Source organism: Drosophila yakuba, chromosome 2R (assembly GCF_016746365.2).
Source record: "Drosophila yakuba strain Tai18E2 chromosome 2R, Prin_Dyak_Tai18E2_2.1, whole genome shotgun sequence".
Lineage (NCBI taxonomy): Eukaryota > Metazoa > Arthropoda > Insecta > Diptera > Drosophilidae > Drosophila > Drosophila yakuba.
In genome coordinates, this window is record NC_052528.2 from 9,779,357 (window position 1) to 9,805,251 (window position 25,895).

A 25,895-nucleotide genomic window follows, 5' to 3' on the forward strand; every position below is an offset into this window, starting at 1 on the left:
TATCTCTCTGCCTATCCAAAAACCACACCAACCAATGAACCAACTACCGACCGACCGACAGTCGTGGCTCCAGTCACGATCTGCGTGAGCAGTCACCCGACGGCACCCTGAGGCGTCAAAGGTTTGGCCGCAAGTTTATACTGTAATGCTTGCTACTCGTTTCATCCACTTGCCCAGTGGCAAATGTGCTTACTCACCATCTAATCACAAATGGATTTAGTGATTGCCTAACATCTGATATACCGAAACCACCCAAGTTACTTGTTAAAATCCCCAAAGTAGCGCTAAAATCCGTAGCTGCTAACGCACAATTCATACCAATCGAACACTCCTCAAAAAACCACCCTGCTTAATCACTGCTGCTAAACCTATTGCTTGTTTCATACGATACTTATTCACATTTCTATAACGATATTTTTTATGTTTCTTCACAGCTTCAAGGGATCTCGTGACCAGGGACTCAATGCCCGCAAGGGAAGGTGAGTTTTCATTGGGGTTATACTCTTTGTAATTCAAGAATAGATAGATTCCGCATGTATTTCGAAATTCTCAAATCGAATTTTTGTTTTCAACTTTTCAACTACTTTTGGAAATGCTGCGTCTACAACTATTCGAAATAATTATAAACTTTTATATTTATATTTGTATTTGTATTATATTATCCATGTATTATCTATGTTACTGTGTTTTGCGTATTTTGTTCGTTACTTTACCATTTTGTTTTGTCTCTTTTTGATTCTAATTTCATCTTGTCTACACACTACGCTACTACGTAAACGTTGCTCATACTGCTCGAATATCAAATATCAAAACTTTGCATCTTGCCGCTTTATTTGCCTATGTCTATGTCAAATGCAAAATCTCTGAGCAGTCGTATCACGCCCACACGTGACACGCCCGACAGAGATCGCCTGCCTCACTACGGGCCCCGATTCTCGCCAAGGTAAGTCCTCGAAATCCTCCAAAACCATCTATATCATCTCAAGCTGTGCATGTCCAGTACAATTGTTTGTATTTATTTTGGTTTATACTCGTAATGCTCCCAAGCTTAAAGAACTCCTTTTTAAAATATATATATCTCATTTTAATATAGCACCTCTGGACCGGAACTTGAATTCCGCTCGTCACGCGCGAAGCTTCTGTGGACGAAGTGGCGCGATGTCTGGATGCTCTCATGGGAGCGTCAGCGGCTGCTTAACGATCATCTTTTGTATCTGAAGGATGTGGAACGTGCCCGCAACTTCAGCTGGGACGATTGGCGTAAGCGCGTAAGTATTTTCAAATAATACTCACTTGAAACATAATTTTTAACTAAGTATTGAATCCACTTATAGTTCCTTAAGTACATGAACCACAAGAAGTCGCGTTTGACGGATCTGTTCCGGAAAATGGATAAGGATAACAACGGCATGATTCCGCGCGATGTCTTCATCGATGGCATACTCAATACTAGTAAGTTCCTCTGAGTCTTATAACCTATCCAAAACTTTATAAAAACAAAACTATTTTCTTTAGAATTCGATACGTCTGGCTTGGAAATGAAGGCTGTAGCCGATCTGTTTGATCGTAATGGCGAGGGCCTCATCGACTGGCAAGAGTTTATTGCTGCCCTTCGTCCCGATTGGCAAGAGCGTAAACCAGCCAATGATTCGGACAAAATACACGACGAGGTCAAACGCCTGGTCATGCTGTGTACCTGCCGACAGAAATTCCGCGTATTCCAAGTTGGCGAGGGCAAGTACAGAGTAAGTGAAAAGAGTTAAGAGTTCCCTGAGAGAAAGTTACCAATTCATTTACCTTTTCCAGTTTGGAGACTCCCAGAAACTGCGCCTGGTTCGTATTCTTCGCAGCACTGTTATGGTGCGCGTGGGTGGCGGATGGGTTGCCCTGGACGAATTCCTGCAGAAGAACGATCCTTGTCGCGGTAAGTGGTCCATACATCCGAGTTTAGTCAAAACACCCTATTTAGCTGTGTTGCGTACACACACATTCTCGAAATTTGTTGGATTTCATCCATTCCACATCCATACCAGCCACATAAATTCCATACATTTATCTACAATAATAAACTAGCGTAATCTTGTAGTCCACATTTTTAATATTCCACCCAAATCATGCATTTTGTCTTTACCCAGATACTGTGCATCGTTTGATCTCATCATTTAAATGCATTCATATCACATCTAGGTACAGTTGTGCTTAACAACTAATTATACTATAATGCCAAATAATAATAATATTACCAAACGGATATGGTCATTTAACCAACCAACAAACAACCAACCAACAATAAACTACTGTGCCTAAAATACTAGCCAATGATCCCGGAAAGTAAAAAGAGAAACCTTTGTTAAAATCTCATCATTAATTCTGGTCCAAAAGTTGCCTAAACAAGCTAAAATGATATTAACAGTGTGCCTTAGGGCGATTCTTACTTTTAATTGCCATCCAGCCAGCGCCAAAAGCCACATCATACACACTTACCCAGCCAACCGAACCCTATTAAATATAAAACAGACCAATCTAGCCAAGGGTTGTACCATCTACTCTACTCATGCTCATTTTTGTCGCTTCTATCTAACTGCGTACCAAGTAGCTGCTATAAGTCCATGAAAACACACACCAACGCTCACCAAAAATATCCCGCCAACTGTAGGTTCTTCTATTTCCTATTAGTTAGAATTATTAACCAGGTTTCTCCACCCAACTCTTAGTCGTAGTTGCATTAACCTTGTGTTCTTAACTATCTTAACTTAACTTATCCTGCTTTGAAACTAACATCCTGCTTTATTTGTTTAACAGTATTGCATGCTCTGTTAACTAACAGGGTATGTGCACACTGTACTTCATGTCACCCATTTTATGTTTGAGCCACCAACGATTTCGTTGTGCGTCCTGTATTAAAATTAAAATTTTTGTATTAATTTGTGTTATTCGTTTTTCGTTTTTTACTAATCAAACTTTATGTTTACCCCTTTTTCTTTTTCCAAAATGGTTTTCTTTATTATACCGAAAATCGAATGAATCTTGATAAACCGAACCCGAAAAATATACATATATGTATACTCTACGCTTGCGCTGCCCGCTCGCCACGCCCACGACCACGCCCGACATGCACCCGCCTGTGCCCACACCAAATACTAAACAACAAAAACCAAACAAAAAATCCAAAAATTTGTTGTAAAACACACAAAACTGAAAACAAACTGTAACAAATACCTTGCGGTAACGAACTTTCGTTGTTATTGTTGTTGTTTATATGTTCGCCCTACAACAAAACATTGCCTATCCGTGTAAATGTGTTATATGTGGGTGCATCTGCCATGCCAATGCGTGCAAATGCATAAATGCATCTGTGCATCTGCCACTGCAACTGCAATCGCTACCAATACCAATCTTACCCGGGAGCAGCCAAGGGACGCACTAACATAGAGCTACGCGAGCAATTCATATTGGCCGATGGCGTCTCGCAGAGCATGGCCGCATTCACGCCCAGACGTTCCACGCCAAATGCGGCCGCCACTGCCTCCTCCTCACCCCATGCCCACAATGGCGGCAGCTCCAACTTGCCCCCATATATGAGTGGACAGGGTCCCATCATCAAGGTAAATCAATCAGCAATAGAAACTGCAACAGAAAGTAAAGGGGAGCCCAAGTGCTACCGATTCCATTCACATCGCTTATGTCATCGATCGGAATTAACTATGTTTGGTTCTTCCAAAAGCTAATACCCCCTATCTACAGTTTTATACCCTTAAATATTCATTACTGAAAAACTAGAAAAGTAAACTCCTTTCTAATATTAATTGTTTAATTAATTTTTTTATAAATGATAATAATGTAGATCCATTTTATTTCTTAAATTTCAAAATCGTATTAACTTTTTTTTATTGTCTTTAAACCTTGAAGCGTTTCGTAAAAGTAACTATAGTATCCAAAGAGTTATTTAAAGAGGAGTATTAGCTAAATAGAATAGAATAGCATATATTCGAAAATTCTGATATTGACAAATTTAAACGACATTGTGAAATGTGAAAAGGTGCAAAAGTGGTTCACGACCAAGAGTTAAACGCTTACTCAAATCCCGACCCCAATCCATTTACCCATCCAAACATCTCCACATCCTGCAAGGGCACAAGGTAAGTGCTCCTTTCGTCCTTTTTTTTGGGTTCGTTGTGTGTGTTGTTGACAAAGAAAAGCTATCGCTGCTGCGCCGCCGACTCTTTAAATATCATTTATATATCTGCATGAGATCCGATTACTTGATATCAATATATCAATATGTTTTTTTTCTGTAATTGTATTTGATATAGTATTTGCGACATTTTTAAGTTAATGCTAGAGCATAATACACCCAACACTATTCATTGATGAGGCTACAAGGTTATTAGGCCGGGTTAGGTTGTTGTCCACGGCTTAAATGATCATAAACCGTTTGCCAAATGAAATGCGTTTCTTCATTGTTGGTTAAACATATCGAAATTAATTCCTTAGCCGACGAGCACTTGGCCGAACTTATGCCAATCTTTGAGAAAATCCGCGCTCAAGACCAGGTTCCATGCGCCTTTCCCATTCACATGGGTGCAGGCGGCACGGTATTCGTCCGTTGCAATACCAGCCGTTCGGTACCGCTGAGTCCACACGTGCTGCATTGTCATCCAACAACACACTGGGTAAGTTCGCAGGCAGCAGGAGGAGTAGAAGAAGACGCAGTAGCTGCTCCAGCAGGAGTGCCCGACCGATATCGGTTTCATCTTTCACGGGGGGAGACGGTCCTGAATTAACGATACATCAGCATTATAATAAATATTTTATTTGTTTTCGCAAAGGTACGCGAGCGCTCCGTTCGCTCCATTCCCATGTCACGGCCGTCGCGCTCCTCACTTTCGGCCAGCACTCCCGACTCCCTGAGCGACAACGAGGGCAGCCATGGAGGACCTTCCGGCCGATACACACCCCGCAAGGTCACCTACACAAGCACGCGCACGGGCCTCACGCCAGGAGGATCTCGTGCCGGCTCCAAGCCCAACTCGCGCCCGCTCAGCAGACAGGGATCAAAGCCGCCATCGCGACATGGCTCCACGTTGTCACTGGATAGCACGGGTAAGTAGCAAATAAGTGCATTTCTAGATCTTTAGCTAATAAGTTGCTCTTCCCTTTTGTAGACGATCACACGCCCTCACGCATTCCGCAACGCAAGCCATCAACGGGCAGCACAGCCAGCGGAGCAACTCCGCGTCCGGCGCGACTTTCGGTGACCACCACGACGACTCCCGGAAGTCGCCTCAATGGCACCAGCACCATCACCCGCAAAACCGCCTCCGGATCGGCTAGTCCGGCGCCTACAAGGTAGGGATTCTTTGATTAAAACATCGCATCGAATGGATAGCGGGGACAGTGGGCGGGATCAAACACAATTAATTATTCAAACTTGTATTAATTTATTATTTTTATTTTTACACTGTTTTCGGTTTACCGCATTAACTATTGACCAACACCACCACTCACACAAACAATCAACATCATGAAACGCTAACTTACAACTCCAATTGGCATTTGAACCATTTGAAATTGGCTTGAACGCAACAAAAAAATGCAACTAAAACTCGTGCCTGAAACCCCTCCCAAAACAATAAATAATTATCAAAAACTGAAACAGCAACGGAGGCATGAGTAGATCATCCAGTATACCAGCACTAACAGGCTTCGGCTTCAAACCAATTAGGTAATACAGCCACGAACGGCATAGAACACGTAACATAAATACATACTCATAAGTTTAGGCTAGATTTAAGATCGTGATCATGTATCTTAGGCAGTGGTTATGGTTTACCTTTGCTAACTATCGTTGTACTTAATACTCCCTTAAACACCAAAAGCCGGCCATCACGGATACCGATTAAGATACCCTCATTCGATTCCAAGTCAACATCGCCCAGCTCGACTACGAATCCAACCAGCTTGGGGTAAAGTTGATAAGCTTACAACAAAGACATTTACTAGTCAATTTCAACTCAGTCTATAGCAAGTAATTATGATTTATACCCGTATAAAGTTATTGTTAAGTTTCCTTGTTTGTTCAACCTTTTCCCGCGCATGTGAATGTTGATGTGCATGTCAGTGCCATAAAAACCCAACGAACAACAAGCAAAAGATGCTTTCGACTAATGCTTAAGTTCGATTACCAGATTACAATACATTTTTTGTTATTTTACGTGTTATTATATAAAAATCTATTTAAAGAACAGCGACTTATCCGATCCTTTTTAATCCCAGGCGGAACATCAGCGGTAGCTCAACGCCCTCCGGCATGCAAACGCCCCGAAAGAGCTCAGCGGAGCCCACCTTTAGCTCCACAATGCGACGCACTTCGCGGGGAACCACACCGACGGAGAAGCGAGAGCCGTTCCGGCTATAGGAACGCTAGCCACCTTTATAGATGAGGACGACGATAGAGAAGCAAAAGAATGCCAATATTTAAATCACATACACACAACTCTACGTACTAACTACGCACTGAAGTTCTAAACTAAACCCAAACCCCCTCTCCAAAACTAATCGAGGCTACATCAGCAATGAATGTAGCAGGAGAAACAGCACACAGTTCTACAAAAGAGACTAACTATAAAGTGCCCTAATGGAGTGGAAGAGCGAAACAATTTATAGATGTTTATACTATATATATTTTGTAAAAGACACGGTTAAGATGAAAGATATGCAGACATATAGCTAGCACACAAAGTTGATCAGACAAGCAACCTACTTACGAGTACTACTATTACTAATACTACCTTTTGCTACTACTAATTTGTAATGCCCACTACCTTTATTCACTAGTTATACACGTTTCCGAAATTATAATTTGTATATACTTATAAAGCGAAAAGCAAGCGTAAATTAATGAAAAATACACTCCAAGTGCTCTAAGGCAATTAAACAAAAAAATACAAAACAATGAAAACCTTTAAAAAAAATATCGAAAAAAAATTAGTGAAAAAATAAAACATTCGAATGAAATGCCGAGGCCTTTGCTGCAACCATCTCGAGTCTCAGGGATCTACTGGAATCGCCAGTCCGGTGGATACCTAGCCAGGAGTGGCACGTGGGAGAGGCGGAACGGCCAAAAAAATATAACTAAACCCGTTAAAGAGATAAAATTTGATTTTGTTCTGTTATTAAACTAATAGGAAAGTGAAAATTGTAAGCCGCATAAAGAAAATATTTAATTATATACTAAAAGTCATTACTATAAGTTTAATTAATATTTAACTGTTAAGCGACAAACACACACAGATTTTGTATTGCATAATTATTTTGTTTTTTATATGCAATATCAGCGATTGAATTACGATGCAAAAGGGCGAAAGAAATCGACCCGTTTCTATAAATACTGTAAAATACTAATACTAAATTATTTTGTTGTACGAAACGAAAGAAATGCATTACAACTCGTTTTTTGTAATTCTATTAAATTAAAACAATTTAAATGCGAAATAAACATTTACAAAAAAAAATAACAACATAACCCGCTGCCTTTCTATTCTGTCACACTACCCAACCAACTGAGTATAAGAAATAAAGCACAGGGTACTGCTGATTTCCGAATTTGATTTATTCATTTAAGTTCTCAATCGTAGTAGTTATTTGACACATTGAAATTGAATTTTCGATATAATACCATGATCGATCCGTGCGGATCACTATTTGGTTTTCTACAAAACACTCAATTAATTGTGATATTTAAATATGTGTGCATGCATGCTAATGCAGATGCCCTGTATCGGGTTCCTCCTCCTCTGTTGCCTCCATTCTGACCACCATTCACTGACTAGAAATGCCGCTCCAACTTCAATCGTCCAACTAACTCAAGTACAAGCTGGATTCTTACGTTTCTTTGTGCTACAGGCTGCCAGAGAGGGATTCATTTAGACTAAACTTTGAAGTGCAGTTGCAGATTATGCGTAAGTGGATATCAATACCGTCTTCTCCTCGAATCTTTACGATGCTGTGGTGTAATCTCGTCAACGCCAGCGCTGCCATTTGGTGCTGCTAAATACATGCTGCTCTACGCGCTAGCTTTCAAAGGCCCTAATAATATCGGCTTGGCATGGTGCCGCAAGTCTTTTGTAAATCATTACAAATATCATTATAGTTAAGGTACAACTAAATATCATCATTAATATAGTCCAAATTAGCTAACCCGGCTCGCTAAAGCTAACTAAATACAAATATATACGAACGTACGAACTTAAAAAGTCACAGAAACGAGTGCGCCTCATAAAACTAAACCTGGGCCGTTTGGGTTGGTGCTTCATTGTGTATTAGCAGCATGGCAACGCAATGGGTATCCGGATCCCCATCTCTTCCGGAAGCCATCGTCACCTGGCAAGCCCGGAACTGGCTGACTGGGCCTTTGCCTGCTTGCCGTTGCCCGTATTCGACGTAGAGCCACCGGCGGTTGCCGGAGCTGCAGCCGCATTCTGCTCCCGATCCCTTTCGGCCCGATGATGGTGGCCATGCTGATGGTGATGATGGTGACGCCTGCCGCCGCGATAATGCCGCCGATTGTGGTGATAGTTATTGTTGGTCGGCTCCGGCATGATGCGGTGGGTCTCCTGCACCACTGGCGCAAATGTGGAACTAGTTGTGGGCTTGATAACCTCCTCCTTCGCCGGTCCCTCCAGCTTTTTAGCTGCCTCGGCTTCCTCGCGACGCCGCCTTCGCCTAATGTCCTCCTCCGTCTCGATGGAAATCACGGCCGATCCCTCGGCATTTACGTCGATTATGGCGCCGCGACTCTTTTGCTGCAGATACAACTCCGACATGCGCTGCTGCATTTGGCGCAGCTCCTCAGTCACCTTAAAATCCGGAGCATTCAGCAACTCAGATGGCGGCATGGCGCACTTAAGACTATCCGTTTCGTCTCCGATGTGCTCACGGCAAACAGGGCACAGGGCCTGGAAGGGATCGGCCGTCTTCTGCAGCCAGGCGGGCAACTTATCGAACTCCTCCTGGTAGTTGCGGCGCAGGGCGTTAAGATGCCGGGCCAGGCAGTAGCTGTGCAGGTAGTGGAAGCACTCGGTGCGTGTGAACTCGTCGCCATCGGCGAATCCATACAAACAGACAACGCACTGGCCACTAGGCAGATTGCTGCCGCTCAGGTGCTCCCGCACCACCTCGATGAGGTCGAATACAACCGGAAAACCAATTGACTCCTTGATCTTGGCGTTGCAGGCGCTTCGGATTGCCTCCAAACGGGCATCGTCCAATCCTCGCGGACGCAGTAGCTTGAATGTGGGACTCTCCTCCGGATAGCCAGGTGTTGGATGCACCTGCAAGGTAACGCACACATACTGCTGCTCCTCCTCCTCCCCGGTCAGGGGCAGCACCGTTGTCTCGATCTGCTCCACCTCACCGCTTTTCGGGGGGATTGAAATACTCGCTGTAGTATCGAACACATATATTGGGTAGCTACTGTATCACCTACCTGGGCGTGCGTTTGATGCAAACATCGTCCATTAGGATAGCTTCCAGCGACTCCACTTCGTCTTGTAAGCTGCAAGGGTGCCCAATAGTTAAACTACACATTGCTAGGATTAATCACATATGTTTGCTTACGCGTCCATTTTACCACCGGTCAATTCAGTTTTTTGAGTATTTCTTGAGGTTTTGTTTAAAAAATCGATTTGAGACACCTGAAATTTGGCGAAAACACGGCGACCGTTTATCGCTTGGCCGAAAATGCCAGCAATCAACATTTAGAATGCCTATGTCGTCATCAAAAATCAAGTTGGCAGCTACGCTTCAACGGTCACACTGGTCTGCATAATAATTTTCGTTTTACTATTTTGATTCTCGAAAATCCTAATTAGTAAGATATGTTGCGCAGGGGCTTTTTAACTCGCATTAACCCAACCCAATGGAGCCGCCAAATGTCGGTGGTGGCCAAGTCCCTGAAGTACACACAGCACGGCGAGCCACAAGAGGTGCTGCAACTGGTGGAGGACAAACTTCCCGATCCCAAGGACAACCAGGTGCTGGTGAAGATTCTCGCGGCTCCCATTAACCCGGCGGACATAAACACCATCCAGGGTATGCTGGCGATTAGCATATATCATAAATAAACATACATGCATCATGACAAATATAGCCATAACCGGCACTAACGACTATAATAAGACAGATCATCCATGATAAAAAGTGTAAATCTGGAAAATTTGTATTCATGGTGTATCCCCATTTGTTTGGAAATCGCTTAAAAGAGCTTTGTGGGCTTACCAAGAATTTTTTTTATGCTATGAATGTTATCAGTAAATCTTTGTACTTTGAACAATGCTCACTTCAGCGGCGTTAAACCTAAACAAAGCTTAGTTCAAACGATCCAAATATCATATGAATCAAACAATTTAATCCCTTATCTAATCTTTAAAATTAAAATAATACAAAGACACTTTCATAATGCTAGTCCTAAATCCCGTACAGGTAAATACCCGGTGAAGCCCAAGTTTCCGGCAGTTGGAGGCAATGAGTGTGTGGCCGAGATCATTTGCGTGGGCGACAAAGTCAAAGGCTTGGAGCCGGGACAGCACGTCATTCCTTTGGCCAGTGGTCTTGGCACCTGGACCACCCATGCCGTCTATAAAGAGGATCAGCTGTTGATCGTGTCCAAGAAAGTTGGCTTGGCAGAAGCCGCCACCTCGACAGTGAATCCCACCACTGCCTACCGGATGCTCAAGGACTTTGTGCAGCTTTGTCCGGGTGACACGGTCATTCAAAACGGCGCCAACAGCGCCGTCGGGCAGGCGGTGCACCAACTGTGCCGAGCCTGGGGCATCAATAGCGTTGGCATTGTACGTGACCGGCCCGAGATTGCCGAATTAAAGCAAATGCTGCAGTGCCTGGGAGCCACCGAGGTCTTAACCGAGACTGAGATCCGCACCAGTGACATCTTCAAGTCGGGCAAGTTAAAGAAGCCCCGCCTGGCCTTCAACTGTGTGGGCGGAAAAAGCGCCACCGAGGTGTCGCGCCATCTAGACAATGGCGGTGTGCTGGTTACCTACGGTGGAATGTCCCGAGAACCCGTTACCGTGGCCACCGGTCCTCTTATTTTCAAGGACATTGCATTTAGAGGCTTCTGGATGACTCGCTGGTCCAAGGAGAACTACAGTTCACCCGAACGTTCGAAAATGTTTAAGGAGATCTTCGAGCTGATGGAGCAGGGAAAGTTCGTGGCCCCCAACCATGAGATGGTGCCCTTGGCTAACTTTAAAGACGCGGCGGCCGCTGCCTTGAACTTCAAGGGATTCACCGGCAAGAAGTACATATTGGACATGAGCATTTAGATGCGTATCTTGAGGCTGAGCCTGCTGTTTATTTACATGTACGAATAGTGAATTAAAATTGTTATCTACTGTGATACATTTCAGACCATCTCCACCTCATTGGACTGGTACTTCAGCTGCAGAGTCATGGCGGATGGCGAGGTGGCATCGGTGACTGTTAGCTGCTGGCCATCTTGTAGTCCCAGTTCGCCCAGGCTCTGCGTTAGGTTCTTCCGGGTGGCCTCTTCAATACTCTTTATCCCGGACATGTACAAAGTCCGCCGCTTACCGTCCTTCATCACAGTCGTCAAGGCTGGGTTTTTAAGCTGGAAGCGCGGGGAGTCGCACAATAGCTTTATCACATCCTCCAGCGTGGTGGTGTTGGGATCTTCAATTGGCAACGGCTGCGGTGTATTGCTGCACGCCAAACAGTTCTCCGACTTCTCAGCCTCGTACGTGTAGGTATAGATACCGTCCAGGTCGTTAAAGTTCAGATAGTTTGTCATGCTATCATAGCAACTGGTGGCCAACTTAAAGATCTCCAAAGCACAGGCAGCGGCGATGGCTGCATTTGTACTAGCCACAGCGGGAATGATGTGCTTGACAACGCCCTGGACCAAGCGATAAGTGACTCCGGTGATGTTGAACTCATTTGACCGCTCCAGAGCCCGTTCGTAGACCCAGCCAATGTGCTGGGGATCGTCCCCATCTAGGGGCACTCCAAACGGATTCTGTTTCTCCCACTGTATGATCTTCACATACTCGATGCAGTGCTCCGGCAGCCTGGGAGTATTTGCAATGGTGCAAAGAGGATAGTTGACCTGCGGCGGAAACAGATCCAGCGTGCACTCAATGCACGCCGTGAACCCGGGCAGGATAACGCGTGCGTTGCCCTTGAATCCCTCGGTGCCGCCATCAATCATGGGCACTATGGAGCTGGTATCTATTGTGCCGTCTTCCTCATATCGCAACATGGAGAGCAGCATGCCATTGATCCAACGACGGGCGACGATCGAGTCAAGGCCACAGACAACCAGGTGAAACTGCTGGTAGAAGGTCTCGTCGAAGTCCTGAATCTTTTTGAAATGCGGTGTCACCCGGCAAGTGGGTACTCGTGCGTTGATGAAGCGAGCCGCGCACTCAGCCTTGGAGGCGCCAATGTCGGTGCGGCGGAACAGAAACTGGCGATTCAGGTTGGACAGCTCAATTGTGTCCATGTCAATGACGTGCAGGTTACCGAAGCCCATCAGAGCCAGATCCTTCAAAAGTTCGCAGCCCAGGCCGCCGGCTCCGATAATCAGCACCTGGCATTTGGTCTGCAGGAACTCCAGGTTTTCCGGCGAGGCCGCGAAGCCGTCTTTGCAGAAGGGGCCTTCGCGTTCCAGGATATTGCGCAATCCATTGAAACGCTTGCTCTGCAGGATCAGGCCAGGATTAGGTGAGTGGACAGACATTTTTCAAACAAAATCAAGACTGTGATACGTTTGGCAACACTGTTCGGGTCAGAAGTGATGTTAGTGATGGTAGTTTAGTTGAACACCAAATATTTATTGGCAAATACTAAAGATTAAACCAGATTATATCAAAGATGCAGACAGCTAGAATATGGAATATGCACCTGATTATTTTATTTTGTCCAAAAGAATTTATAACGTTTCATCTTTAACACGATCATACCGATATTTTCTTTTACATGACTACCTTACTGTTATTTCGAGCAACCCACCAACGGTCACACTGCGCTGATGGCGTCAATTTGAAAACAACGGAACTTGAAAAAATTCAGCGCGTCCTTTGCAGCGTGCTCCGCATGCCACTCGTTATTTTGGGAAAATAGTAGTGATTTTCTGTAGAATTCGAAGTTGAATCGTAGCAGCCCGTGTGCAGGCAGTCCCTGCGAGTAACAATCGATCCTCAGAAATACGCAGTTTAGCGAAAATGGCGCTTTCCGCCTTGGCGTCCTTTGATGATCTGCGACGATGCATGCAAGTGCTTACCGATGGAACTGCCGAGGAGGGTGAGTAAAACGGAGCACTGGCGAGGCGAATGAAGCCCTACATGATGTTTGTATTCCATATAGAGTTCCTGCGGTTCCTGCGCATGTTCGAGCAGTACCACGAAAAGTGCGCGGGCTATGCGGCCGAAACGGCCAGGATCCAAAACGAGCTGGACAAGTCGCTGACCAAAATGGGCGACCTGGAGGGCAAGCTCTTTCACGCACGCCGCATCATCGATATGGAGATCAAGGCGCGTCGCCAGGCGGAACACGAACGGGATGCAATGGAGAGCAAGATCATGGCTGTGGCGGATCTGCTGCGTCACGAACGCAATCTGAACAACGAGACCCGCGACAAGCTGGCCTTTCTGCACACACTGCCCTCGTCGCGGAAGCGCAAGTCCCTGAATGCCGTACGTGAGGACAAGTCCTATGGCGACATTAACTCCACCGGATCGTTGCTGTCAGATTTGTCTATTACACACTCCGAGGATGACTTCCTCGATGTGCGCACATCAAAATCTTGGCGGGAGCATCGTCCCTCGCTGCCCAAGAACCAGATTCCTAGCGTCGGAAACAAGAGATCGCGATTGAGTACAGGACTCAATGGCAGTATGTCCGGTAATACACCAACCACCGGTAAGTCGCGGCGCTCTGGCGTCGGAATCGGAGTGGAGCAACACACGGTGGACGTGGGTCAAGGCGCTGAGCGCTTTTGTGCCACTACCAAAGTCACCATTCCCCAGGATGGACAGGGCGTGATTCGAGCTGAGTCGACTATTGAGTCGCTGCCCGTGATTGGCGGTAACGAGAGGATCGTCGACGGACTGTCCTCGACGCCACGGCGATCGGTCCTTAAGGAGCCTACAGCACCGCCGCTGACGCCGGTAAATGCGATGGCACCTCATGTGATCGCTGAATCCGGAACTCCTCTGCAGCACCGTCCGCTGATGAGAAACCACACGTTCAGTCAGAAGACATTCTTGCGTGGCGACAATTGCGTCCAGTGCCAGAAACGGTAGGCATTAATCAAGTTCTGTTCCAAGAACGTTTTTTACTCATTAAATACTTTATACTTTTTAGTATACGGTTTGGGGCCGTTGGCCTGAGATGTCGGGATTGTCCAGTGCGCTGTCACATTGACTGCCGGTATCTGCTCACCGTTAGCTGTGTGCCACAAACGGGAACACCCACAACGAAAACCATGACTGGCTATGTCTCAGACTTTGCACCATCCATTGCACCCATGATCCCGGCACTAGTTGTGCACTGTGTAAACGAGATTGAGGCCCGCGGGCTTACCGAGGTAGGCCTCTATCGATTGTCCTCGTCGGAGCGGGAGTACAAGGCCCTCAAGGAGCAGTTCTTGCGAGGCAAGGCCACTCCTCATTTGGGCAACACGGATATCTACGTGCTGTGCTGTTGCGTCAAGGATTTCCTGAGGTCCCTAACAGAGCCTCTTATTCCAACCAGCCAGTGGAAGGATTTCGCCAACGCTGTCCAGAACCCTGACACCAAAACATCACAGGATATGCTGGTCAAGTCGGTGAAGCAGCTACCTCAAGCCAATAGGGATACGCTGGCCTTCCTCATACTGCACTTCCAGCGAATTGCCCAGTGCCCGGTCGTGCTAATGCCGATCGATAACATCTCGCTCATCTTTGGCCCCACTATTGTGGGCTACTCTACACCAGATCCCGACCAGCATGCAATCTACACGGAAGTTTTCACACAAAAGCAGGTGATGAAGGCACTCCTTGAGCTGCCCGTTTCGTTCTGGGAGCAATATATCGTTATAGATCCGACAAGAACGCCGGCCACAGTCATCAAGCGGGTGCCCAGCAACAAAAATGACTTACTTTCGCTATATGGTAGGTTCTTAATGAGTTCATTCGTTGCATTATTCTAATTATTATATTTTTCACAGCAACTCCCTTCAAAGGCGGTACCATTAAGAAGCGGAAGTTTTACGGCACACCGCCGCCATCTGCGCACAAGAAATAACAAGACTTTCCTTGTTGGAAAGCATTTGACGTGTTACTTAAGGTTACTTCAAGTATTTGCAGTTTTTTGTTTCCGGCCAGCCAACTCCGAGCTGTATTTGTACCCAACTAACCATAAGCTTTTATTTATAGTTACCACGTTCTATTATAAACAAAAGCACGTTATTCGTACTAACATAACTAACATAACTCACCAGAGAAATAATGTAAAATATGCAGTTGAAAAGCAATAAGAACTATGAACAAACATATGAATAAAGAAAAGAATATACAAGTTTTATACCACAAAAGTCCTTTTACTTTATTCAAGAAGGTAGAACATTTTTCAATCTGTTTAGTAAACTGAAAGATGCATAGAAAACTTACTATTCTCTATTCTCTGGCTTTATGATCGTAACCACAAATATGTTAAACATTTCCGGATGTCGATACTTTTTAGTAAAGGGAAAATGGAAAAGTTTCATTTATGGCGGAAGATAAAATGTGAACAACCAATGGTAGTTGGATACAATTATGGAATATCCATTTGATAGGATTATCTAAAAACAAGATAAGCTCGGCCATTGATACATGCTAAAAATACTGCCGCTCAGAAAAGCCCATGACAGACACTTATGCACAGCTATCGTCATATCATCATCAAACTGGTTTGGACTGCTCCCGTAATAATACCCTTAACTGCCCCATGGAGCCGGCAGTCTGTTGATTGTAACCCATTCAGAATGTTCGAAGCGCATCAGAATCTATCCATTCAGCTGGTGATTTTTCTCTCCTTTGCGATAGCCATTTGCTCGTCATTGCCAAACGCCACGAGCTGTGGGCATCGTTGCGGCGGAGGCGACTGTATCCAACTGGACCAGCTGTGTGATGGCACCGCCAACTGCTTGGACGGCTCCGATGAGACGGCTGCCATGTGTGGGAAGGTCTGGTGTCCGGGATATGCGTTCCGCTGCAACTACGGAGCGTGCATAGCCAGCACAGCTGTTTGCGATGGCGTCCAGGACTGCGTGGATGGATCGGATGAGCAGGGATGGCTGTGCCGAGCCCAGATGCAGCAGGCTAACTGCGACAACTGGGAGATGTACTGCTCCTCTGGACAATGCATGCCCTACTCCAAGTTGTGCGATGGCATCCGCGATTGCCGGGATGGAGATGATGAGCTGGAGTCCCTTTGCGAGGGCGTTGTCATACCAACTACAACGATCAGTTCAACGACAAGTACTACCACGAAAAGTGCCATCAATAGCATAATTCCCAGAGTTGCTATGACACGGAAGCCACCACAAGCAAATCCCATTCAGGAGAACGAGGAGTGCGTGGTTCCACAACTGCCGAACGTGATTGTTAGGCATTTCACACAGGCAATCCTCACCGCGGGATCAAGAGTAGCCAATGGCACCCGTATCTACTACGACTGCCCGGCGGAGCACAGGCTTAAAGGGGACAACCAGAACATTTGCCAGGACGCTTTGTGGGCTAGAAAGTTTCCCTACTGTGAAAGTAAGTATACCAACTAATTTACCCTTAATTTATATTAATTTATTGCATTTACTTTTAGCACCCCAAGCGTACATTTTTAGTTTGGTGATAGTATTATTCTGCTGCCTTATCGTGGTATTGGTTTTTCTAATTTGGCGGGTTCGCCGGGAAAATGGCACTAGAAGGCAACGCGAGGAGCACATTTGGCTGGTGGAGACCAACAGCAATCTTCCCGAGCCAACTGCCATACGAAAGGTTTAGGGATATAAGTTTACAAAGCCAGAATTGTGATCACTTATTTTTTTACCAACTGAGTTGTGGCTAAACATACTGGTAATTTTAAAAACTCGGGGTTTATGTTAAGTAAATAATGTCGTTAAAAGTCCGTTCTAATGTTTTAAAAATAAATATAAATGTATTTATAAATTTAGAGATAAATTCAATAGCAATTATATATTGTAAATATATATATGTAAACGATTTTAAAAACATCATAATTATGTATTTTTGTTGTAAATTATGGTGGTCAAGCCTATAATTTCACCTGTTAACAATATGTTTGCTTTAACAGCTGTAAAGGGGAAACCACTTGTTGCTGCGACTGAAACTGTGACCGAAACAGTGAAATAATGGCCTTTCTGCTGGAAGCAAACGCGGTCACACCATCCCACGAAGCGCCAATATTGCTCCAGTGCTTCGCAGCGTAAGTACCCTAAGTTCTAGAGTGGCTCCATGCCAGAGATACCGCAACCGATTAGATAACGAATTGCACTTGCAGCCGGCTCAGAGTACCCTTGAAAATGGCCAACATTGCTAAGATCTTCGCCACCCGTGCCCAGGGCGTCCTGCAGGCAGCCGCCCGCCAGCCACAGGTGGCCACCCGCTTCAGCAGCTCCTGTAAGTATGTGCGGGTTTAGGGGGGATCAAAGTCCACGCTATTGATGCCCAGCTCCACCCTAAGCCGGAAAAGCAAGATATCAAATGCCGGTTTCTGCCTGATATCTCGTACTTTTCCAAGCAAATAAACATTGATTGCGTAACATAAGATCACCTCATTTATGATGCCATCTCTTTTCAGCGACCAAGAACTGGGAGTACATCAAGACCGAAGTGGCCGGCGAGAGCAAGAACGTGGCCGTGATCACCCTGAACCGCCCCAAGGCCCTGAATGCCCTCTGCAATGGCCTGATGAAGGAGCTGTCCACCGCATTGCAGCAATTCAGCAAGGATAAGAGCATCTCCGCCATCGTTTTGACGGGCAGCGAGAAGGCCTTTGCCGCCGGCGCCGATATCAAGGAGATGGTGGGCAACACCTACTCGCAGTGCATCCAGGGCAACTTCTTGAACGACTGGACCGAGGTGGCCCGCACCCAGAAGCCCATCATTGCTGCCGTGAATGGCTACGCCTTGGGCGGTGGCTGTGAGCTGGCCATGATGTGCGACATCATCTATGCCGGTGACAAGGCCAAGTTTGGACAGCCCGAGATTGCCTTGGGCACCATTCCCGGAGCCGGTGGCACCCAGCGTCTGACCCGCGTTGTTGGCAAGTCTAAGGCCATGGAGATGTGCCTCACCGGCAACATGATTGGCGCCCAGGAGGCTGAGAAGCTGGGTCTGGCCAGCAAAGTGGTGCCCGCCGACCAGTTGCTGGGCGAGGCCGTCAAGCTGGGCGAGAAGATCGGCACCCACTCCAATCTGATTGTGCAGCTGTGCAAGGAGGCCGTTAACACTGCTTATGAGACCACTCTCCAGGAGGGCCTGAAGTTCGAGCGTCGCACCTTCCATGCCACGTTCTCCACGGTAAGTTCACGTTTTAATATCTGCCTAACACTATCTAATCTGTTTTATTTTCTGACATCGAATAGGCCGATCGCAAGGAGGGCATGACCGCCTTCGCCGAGAAGCGCCCAGCCAAGTTTACCAACGAGTAAAAGGGGATGTAACCCTAATCCCTCCCAGCCAGCTTTGCATTTATAATATCTACAAAAAACCGTTGTTTCCACGCAATTAAAACCTTAATCGTGATAATTTGAAAATGAACAATGTCTTATATTTTACCATTAGTATTTGTGACATGCTAGTCCGCTGTCATGTGGTAATCCATTGCTATAAACATGGTATGGCCACTTGACAGTCGGCTTGCTTGACCGTTTGTCCTACTTTTAGTCGAAACAAAACAAGTGCTTGGATGACTTCCATGGCTTTGGGGAATGACCCCTCTGGTTGCTTTCGAGTTTGAAAGGCAAGCTTTTTGGAAAGGTGTGCGCTGTGTAGCTTTGCCTCCGTGAAGAATACTCTATATTATACAAATCTATGCCTCCCCGCATCCTTCTCGAAGAGTGTGGAATTTTGTGTCTGGAGGCATCGGAATCATCACAACATCGAGCGGAGTGTCGTTTTTTTCGTGACCGCGAATAGTTGTTATCCCTGTGCATGCGACAATGTTCTGTAAATCGAAAACGTTTTTCCTCTGGTTCAATCACGCAGGGATCACTTAGTTCCGTGGTAAACTCATTGTTTCGATATGTAACTACTCCTCGACGAATGACCCGAGCTTGTGGCTCGGTTGGCCGTGAGGTGAGTAAGTAATCCGTGCATGGTCTGCATTTCTCTACATGTCGCTTAGCCCTCTTACGCTCCCGATGTTCCTCCCACTCCCGCTGGGCTCGGGACACCAAAGGATGAGGAACTTGACAGGAAGATGGCTGCCGTGGTTCAGTGGTTAGACAATCACTTGAGTGGCTGCTCCAATGACTGCAACTGTCTGACGAACATCTTCCATTACATAACGACATCTTTTCTTGGGACATCTGGTAATTCTTGGCTCTTGGAGATCGTCTGGAACAGGATGGTAGCCCAAAGGAGGAGTTGGTACTCCTTCTGTACGTTACGATTTCTGAGTCTGAGAGACGTGGTGAATTGGAATTTCGTCTTGAATTGGCTCTTACACTTTTCTTTCCTTTTTTGGACCATATCTTGGGATCTTTTGGTCCCCGTATATCCTGCTTACTGGTCTGATCCCTGAAGAGGATTTTTCTGTCTGAAGAGTTGGTTTGGTTGCACATTACACTTTGGTTATCATTTTGATGCTCCAGATCAGAAGGTTCTCTTTCATTGGATTTACCTTTCCTGATACTTATAGACCGGGTGGTATGCCTAGGTCTTCCGTTTCCCGATTGGTTGGACTTGAACTCAATTGCTTTGGATCCTGACCAGAGAAATCGCTTGGCAAATGCATGTAGTCTAGGCAGCAGGCGTGGTTTCTTCAAGAGATGTCCATCTGAATCTGTAGATAACCTTCTTGAGATGAGTCCTGGACATCTTGGACGTATTTTGCTTGTGGAATGATCGTCTTCCCAGTCAAATGAACTGTCATTTGGTGCTCCTTTCCGACTTCTACTGTGTATGCCAAATGACTTATGTTTCTTGACACGAGAACAAGATAAATGATTCTGGTGATCAAAAGAATCTAAGCTGGTGTTCTCAAAGAACTGATGGACTGTGGATCTACTGCAGGTACATATATCCTCATCTTCATCTGGATAATCCCGACTGCATATGGGTGGTTGGATTCTTCTTCGAGGCACCCCACAATTGCGCCTTCTGTCAGCCTCCTTCAATTGGCGCTTCACTTGGCTTCTTACATCCGGATTGGTTGTGGACCAGTAGTAGGAGTAAGGTTTACTGTCTGGAAACATTTGTCGCTGGCACCAATTATTTTCCGCGAGACGACGCTTCTCCGCCTTTCGAATATCCGGATCGACGGCGGACCAGAGGTAGCAATATGGTGGTGGCTTACTCCTCTTGCACTTCGGGATTGGAGCACAGCCCCGATCAATAAGTTTCTGCTTTTCGGAGCGATGAATGAAACCTCTATAGCCGAGGCTATTCACTTGACGATTTGGCGGGATTTCAATATCGTTCTGATCATGGAGGTCGGGTCGCTGACGATGTTGCAGACCAAGTTCCTGATGATTGGAGACGGATGCATAGAATGTGTTCTCTGAGGGCGAATCTTCCTGGGCATCTGCTTGAGTCTTACTATGATCTTCACAGCAGTTCTTTTCACTACGCTTTCTTGGTTTCTTACTTCCATTTCGGGATCCGTGGGTAGTTCCCTTAATGGCTTTAAAGAAAGGCCTATTCTCGTACTCAATGCAGCGAGGATCTCGAATCCTTTTGGGCATAACATTTTTACCGGCACATATGGGTGGAACACTGGATTTCGGCCGTGGATAAGGCTGTTCCATAGAGCAAGGACAACTTTCTATGGGATTCAAACTAGGTTGTGATTTCGATGCAATTGGTCTAGGGGGCTCTTGATTAGCTTCCGGGGGTTTTAAGGATGGATTGCTCGCATAAATTCTGTGCAACCTAGACCTAGGCTGGTCGTCCTTTGCCTTTAGGTTATCCTTAGCTCCATTTTCATCTTTTTTCACTAAAACAGCTGCTTTCTCTTTAGCAAAAGGTGAGTACCGCTTCCTTCTGGGCTTTGTGTTGGATACAGGAGGATTGGAATCCTCCTGTGGGGGAATTCCCTTTTTCGGCGGACATGAGCAAATCCGGTGACGAATGCAGTCCACATTGGTGCAAGGAAATTCTACAGGTGCAGCTGTGGAGATGCCAGGTCGCATGTGCCGGCTCTTACCCGCCGCATCGTACTTGTAGTAGGAGAAGCTGGGCTTGCGTGACCGGCACTTTCGCGGCAGCTTCTCCAGACCCCGCATCCTGGCGTGGTGCTGCCTAAGGAGGCTGAGGAACTCGGGGGAGACCCGACGCCCTGGAAGGGCGTAAGTCGCCGCCTTATCCTTTCGACGAACGGCATGGCGAATGGGCACATGAAACCTGAAGCAGAACCTCCTCTTGCATGGCTTTCTTTCGGCTGCGGATCGTCGGGTGTCGAGATACCACTGCGCCGCCTTGTCATCCACATCGAAGTACTGCACTCCACTTCTGCCCACTTTGGGAGCTCGCTTAAGATCCTGCTGGGAAGGCGGATCGCGAGCCACAGTTGAGCACCTCAATGAATCCAGACAGTTGTGTTCACACGCCAAAAAGTCGTAATAGGAGGTGCAGGTATTTTGCAAGTTGAGCTTTTTTATCTTCAAAGCACTTAAAATATTCATCTCAAAGGGGAATTTTGTTGTATTAAAACTGAAAAATTAGAAAACTAAACTAGTCCTTCAAAGGCTGGTGGATCGCTACACAAATATGTCATTTATTGCTTAAAACATGTTATCATATGGCTAACAAATTAAAAATATTCTTAGAATAAAACATTAATCTAAGGACAATCATAAGGTATACAGATCTCTGTCTCACGACTTCCCAAAGATTAATATTCGTTTCTAAGATTACAATATAGAAATTGATATTTCAGAATATCTAAGGGCAACAAATCTCTCTTTCCCGTTCCCTTTTTCGTAATTCAAGATAATACGAACGAAGTTCTAATCGACGCTTTTGGACCTTTGCTTTCTGAATAAAGTGTGGTTCTCGCTGATGCTTGCCTAAAAGGAGTTCAACTATTTATTAAGATAGACCCAGAAAATCGAGTAACTTACCCTTTAAAAGCAATTTGCATAGGTAGCAATCACATTTTTTCCTTTCACTTAAGCGACAAACTTTAGCATCTGGAGAGGGTTTCTTAATTCCTGATTGATAAGTAGCCATCTGGTCCCTCCAGATTTTGTCGGAGTATAGACGTATTCTTATGGGTTTCGAAATATTAAGCTCCGGAGTCTTGGGAACCCTTGGCAGATTTACGGGGTTTTCGTGGGGTGCTAATATCCTAATCAAAGAGGGGTACTTCCTTTGCGGCTTACCCTTCTCCAACGCGTTAGATCCTTTAGTCGGTTGGATATTTCTTAGCCTGACGATATTTTCAGTCACAAAATCCCGTGGTTTCCTTTTGGGTCGAAAGTCCTCGCGGATGGCAACCTCCTGCATTAGCTTTTTAATCCGTGCTTGCACAGAGGCCCTTTCGTTGGCAAAAAAAGTCTCTCGCACCTGTTCCCGCATACGCACATCCCTTAGAGCCTGACTCTCACGGGTCTTGACCTCTTGGCTCGTCCTCCTCAGCGATAGGATGCTCTGGCGATCGTCAAATGCTCCCGGGGCTTGATAATGCGTCTTAGTCTTGTGCTTACCCCGCTTCGATTGCGATTTCTTATAGGGTTTCTCTGCAATTTTCTCGGTAACTCCCTCTTCATTTGCCACACTGGCTATGATGTCGTTCATTGTTTTTTTTATGCCATCAACCGGATCGTAGTCATCTGGGAAAGACTCGAACAAGTATTCGTCCGCATCCAAGGCATCGTCCTTATGCTCCTCTTTCTTCCGTTTTGGTATCAAGGATTGGGCAATGCCCGTAGTCCTGACTATCGATCCTACAGATTGTTGGTACCTATCCGAGGAAGTCTGACTCGGTGTTCTGCCATAGAAAGTGCTTCTATCGCTTTTCAAGTAGGAAATGGGACACTTCGAGTTCATCTGGTCTAATATTTTGCGATCTGGCATGGAATTTTGGATATAGTAATTAAATTTTTTTAGTCTAATCTTCCTGCCAGGGGACACGCGATGCTTTGAAGATCGAAAACCTAATGAAAACTCACTTGATGTACTAGATTGGTACGAGTTCTTAAGCTGAGACATACTAATTCTTTTTTTGAGTTTCGGAGCCAACGGAACTGTAACAGAATCTTGGAAAACTTCATTTTCCCTGACCCCAGAATGTTCCCTAAAAGCTTGCCAAATTTCAGGCTTCTTTATAATAGATATTTCGTGAGAGGGCCGCATATCGTGGGGCTTCTTCGTTATTAATATTTTATTGGATGTCTGCAAAATTTCCGGTTCATCAAAAGGTGGCGAAGACATTATGGGGTCCTGGTCCATCCAGGTCGAACTAGTGGTTATCCCGTCATGCTTTATTTGAAAGTGGCTGGTCAAAGCCCGGTTTAGCTCCGGTGTAATCCTTTCCTTGCCCCTTAGCATTGTTCGAAATGGTTTTGAATAATTTCTGTAGGTTTCGGAAGCACGAAAGTCAGAACTGGTCTCTAGATTTCTACTTGGCTTGGACTTCCTAAGTCCTTTTGTTTCCTTTATGCTTATCGTGGAACTCAATAAAGTCCTGCTCCTCAGAAGAGGAAGACGTTCGGGCATCTTCATATCTCTGTCACTAATCAGTTCATCAAAGGTCTTTGTTTCGGTTCTCAGCCTTCCCTTTACCTTATTCTTGGAGGCCCACGGAAATTTGGCTCCCACAACGGCAGTTTTGCTTTTCCGATTTTTTCTCACTTTCTTACTTTCCATTGTTGATAAAAGATGAAGGCGATTAGATGATCTTAGGATTGGATGAAACTCTGAAATTTTGTTAGCCTTACCCTTTAGCATTTTATCAAAGGTTTCTGAGTACGGAGCTGAAGTTTCACTCCGATCTGAAGTACGTTTATTTGGGCGCTCTTCTGGAACTTTCAGCTCGTGTGTGCTCCTCAGAGTCGTAAATTTTTTAGACAGCTCACCATTTATCTTCCCAAGCATAGGGCTGTAAGGTTTTGAACTCATTTGAGTTTCATTGTCGAGCTTAACCTTTCGATAAATGCCCAAGGATGTGTCCAGTTTGCTTGTTCTCCTTAGATTGCTCTTGGTTACCTTTTCGGTGGAAAATTGCTTAAACAGGGCTTGCTCTGAATTTTCAGAAAATGACTTCGGCTTCTTCTTTTCGCCAGTTGTTTCAAGTTTCGGGGGTTCCAAGGCTTTACGATAATGATTATCTCTAGTCCTTTTCAATCGAAGGGACCGCCGAGCATTTTGAGTTTCATTTAAATCAGATTGTTGCTGAAATGTGTCCACACCTTTGCGTTTATTGATGCCCAACTTAACCTTTCGGTAAATACCCAAGGATGTGTCCAGTTGGCTTGTTCTCCTTAAACTGCTCTTGGATACCCTTTCTATTGACAATTGCTTGAGCAGGGCATGCTCTGAATTTTCAGAAATAGAATTCGTCTTCTTCATTTCGCGAGTTGATTCAACTGTCTGATGTTCAACAGCTCTACGATAATGATTATCTCCCGTCTTTTCCAATTGATGAGCCCGGCGAGATGTTTTGTTTAAGTCAGATTGATGCTGATATTTGTCCACACCCTTGCGTTTATTAGTCCGATTTTGTTTAATAGAGTCCTGCTTTTTGGACTCCCGAGCTTGGACGTTTTCCTTAAGCTTTCGATGCTCCTCGCGCTTTTTGGCTCGTTGGGTTAGCAATGTTGGTGTGGCATACTTAATGGATGTGCTGTCAGATAAGCTCAAATGAAGGGAGGGTCGGGTAAAGAGAATCTTGGGATTTTCCGAAGCCCTTGGTCCTTTAGCTATTGATATCGGTATTGCATAAGGGTGAATTCTTTGCCCAGGAATCATGGGTTGACTTCCCAGCTCAGAAGAGTTTCTCCTGTTCTTTAGATTTTCCGGTGCATAATTTCTTTGGCCTTCCATTTCAGACGAAAAGTATTCGTTTCCTATCCTGACACGATCTTCTTCCTTCCTAAAACTTGAATTTATTTTCTTGCTATTACAGCAAATTTCGTAGATTTCGTTATCGCTGTGTCTTGGCACCTTTGATCCATTGTTAAGCAATTTGTCTTGGGAGCTCTATAGTTTTATGTTAAATATCAGATTAGGAATTTGTCAAACATGGCTAAATGTATTTTATTATGAATTGATCTGTTTAATGCTTTCAACTGTTGTGTTTATATTTATTCAATATATTATATGATTATATGTTTTTGATAGGATTCATTACCAACATTACGTACCTGAAATTTAGTTAGATTCCAAGCATTTTTGCTATTTAACGCACAATAATTTAGTATCTTCTGACGTATCTCCTTGTAGGGATTTGGCTGGAAGTTGCACCAGCAGATGTTCGATCTGTGAAACGCAGCCATTGAATGAGCTCCAAACGCAAGATGAATCCTTACAACAATGAATTTATTGTGCTTCCCCCACAATTGAAAATGCCAATTTGAATTAAAAGTCAAGGATGGTCACACTGGCTGCACTTAACAGCACGCTGTAAGCGCTAGATTAACAGAGCCTCAAGAT

The 25,895-nt window shown here is 45.2% G+C and overlaps 9 protein-coding genes across 28 annotated transcripts in view; 5 read left to right on the forward strand and 4 right to left on the reverse strand.

Annotated features, from left to right (window-relative positions):
* The window catches only part of LOC6529894 (microtubule-actin cross-linking factor 1), a 75,257-nt gene extending 68,145 nt beyond the window's left edge, over positions 1–7,112 (forward strand). For 7 of the 19 annotated variants that reach the window (XM_039372752.2, XM_039372751.2, XM_039372753.2 and 4 more), the window contains 13 exons: positions 62–121; positions 435–479; positions 872–943; positions 1,094–1,268; positions 1,335–1,452; positions 1,516–1,745; positions 1,807–1,924; positions 3,412–3,605; positions 4,830–5,103; positions 5,166–5,349; positions 5,660–5,725; positions 5,880–5,966; positions 6,277–7,112. In XM_039372752.2, coding sequence (XP_039228686.1) covers positions 62–121; positions 435–479; positions 872–943; positions 1,094–1,268; positions 1,335–1,452; positions 1,516–1,745; positions 1,807–1,924; positions 3,412–3,605; positions 4,830–5,103; positions 5,166–5,349; positions 5,660–5,725; positions 5,880–5,966; positions 6,277–6,418 — 1,765 coding nt within the window. In that variant the 3' untranslated portion in view covers positions 6,419–7,112. Of the gene's footprint in view, positions 1–61; positions 122–434; positions 480–871; positions 944–1,093; positions 1,269–1,334; positions 1,453–1,515; positions 1,746–1,806; positions 1,925–3,411; positions 3,606–4,494; positions 4,674–4,829; positions 5,104–5,165; positions 5,350–5,659; positions 5,726–5,879; positions 6,029–6,276 lie in introns of all 19 variants that reach the window. The other 12 variants (XM_015196986.3, XM_015197017.3, XM_015196999.3 and 9 more) reach the window with 6 other exon arrangements.
* A 482-nt stretch (positions 7,113–7,594) lies between these two features.
* LOC6529895 (E3 ubiquitin-protein ligase RNF25) lies at positions 7,595–9,758 on the reverse strand. Its single transcript, XM_002090816.4, has 3 exons — positions 9,619–9,758; positions 9,488–9,556; positions 7,595–9,417 (listed from the first exon to the last, which is right to left on the reverse strand). The coding sequence occupies exons 1-3, from the start codon at positions 9,756–9,758 to the stop codon at positions 8,379–8,381; spliced, it is 1,248 nt and encodes a 415-aa protein (XP_002090852.2). The 3' UTR covers positions 7,595–8,378.
* LOC6529896 (enoyl-[acyl-carrier-protein] reductase, mitochondrial) lies at positions 9,755–11,418 on the forward strand. Of its 2 annotated transcripts, XM_015197020.2 has the most exons (3): positions 9,755–9,819; positions 9,890–10,092; positions 10,483–11,418. In XM_015197020.2, the coding sequence occupies exons 1-3, from the start codon at positions 9,764–9,766 to the stop codon at positions 11,340–11,342; spliced, it is 1,119 nt and encodes a 372-aa protein (XP_015052506.1). In that variant the 5' UTR covers positions 9,755–9,763; the 3' UTR covers positions 11,343–11,418. The 2 variants fall into 2 exon arrangements, with proteins under 2 accessions (XP_015052506.1, XP_002090853.2); XM_002090817.3 differs by lacking the exon at positions 9,755–9,819 and having other exon boundaries at positions 9,826–10,092.
* On the reverse strand, positions 11,338–12,824 carry LOC6529897 (nedd8-activating enzyme E1 catalytic subunit). The gene has a single exon (XM_002090818.3). The coding sequence runs from the start codon at positions 12,773–12,775 to the stop codon at positions 11,423–11,425; it is 1,353 nt and encodes a 450-aa protein (XP_002090854.1). The 5' UTR covers positions 12,776–12,824; the 3' UTR covers positions 11,338–11,422.
* A 234-nt stretch (positions 12,825–13,058) lies between these two features.
* Positions 13,059–15,610, forward strand: LOC6529898 (rac GTPase-activating protein 1). Its single transcript, XM_002090819.4, has 4 exons — positions 13,059–13,338; positions 13,402–14,335; positions 14,401–15,188; positions 15,245–15,610. The coding sequence occupies exons 1-4, from the start codon at positions 13,260–13,262 to the stop codon at positions 15,319–15,321; spliced, it is 1,878 nt and encodes a 625-aa protein (XP_002090855.1). The 5' UTR covers positions 13,059–13,259; the 3' UTR covers positions 15,322–15,610.
* Positions 15,611–15,675: 65 nt separating this feature from the next.
* Positions 15,676–17,184, forward strand: LOC6529899 (modular serine protease). Its single transcript, XM_002090820.4, has 2 exons — positions 15,676–16,820; positions 16,879–17,184. Exons 1-2 carry the CDS (start codon positions 15,935–15,937, stop codon positions 17,058–17,060), a joined length of 1,068 nt encoding a protein of 355 aa, XP_002090856.2. The 5' UTR covers positions 15,676–15,934; the 3' UTR covers positions 17,061–17,184.
* A 233-nt stretch (positions 17,185–17,417) lies between these two features.
* Positions 17,418–18,835, forward strand: LOC6529900 (probable enoyl-CoA hydratase, mitochondrial). The gene is made up of 4 exons (XM_002090821.3): positions 17,418–17,502; positions 17,578–17,696; positions 17,878–18,599; positions 18,665–18,835. The coding sequence occupies exons 1-4, from the start codon at positions 17,429–17,431 to the stop codon at positions 18,728–18,730; spliced, it is 981 nt and encodes a 326-aa protein (XP_002090857.2). The 5' UTR covers positions 17,418–17,428; the 3' UTR covers positions 18,731–18,835.
* On the reverse strand, positions 18,825–22,000 carry LOC6529901. The gene has a single exon (XM_002090822.3). It carries the CDS (start codon positions 21,923–21,925, stop codon positions 18,962–18,964), a length of 2,964 nt encoding a protein of 987 aa, XP_002090858.1. The 5' UTR covers positions 21,926–22,000; the 3' UTR covers positions 18,825–18,961.
* LOC6529902 lies at positions 21,998–25,865 on the reverse strand. Its single transcript, XM_002090823.3, has 3 exons — positions 25,607–25,865; positions 22,364–25,442; positions 21,998–22,309 (listed from the first exon to the last, which is right to left on the reverse strand). Exons 1-3 carry the CDS (start codon positions 25,736–25,738, stop codon positions 22,185–22,187), a joined length of 3,336 nt encoding a protein of 1,111 aa, XP_002090859.2. The 5' UTR covers positions 25,739–25,865; the 3' UTR covers positions 21,998–22,184.
* Between the last annotated feature and the right edge of the window lie 30 nt (positions 25,866–25,895).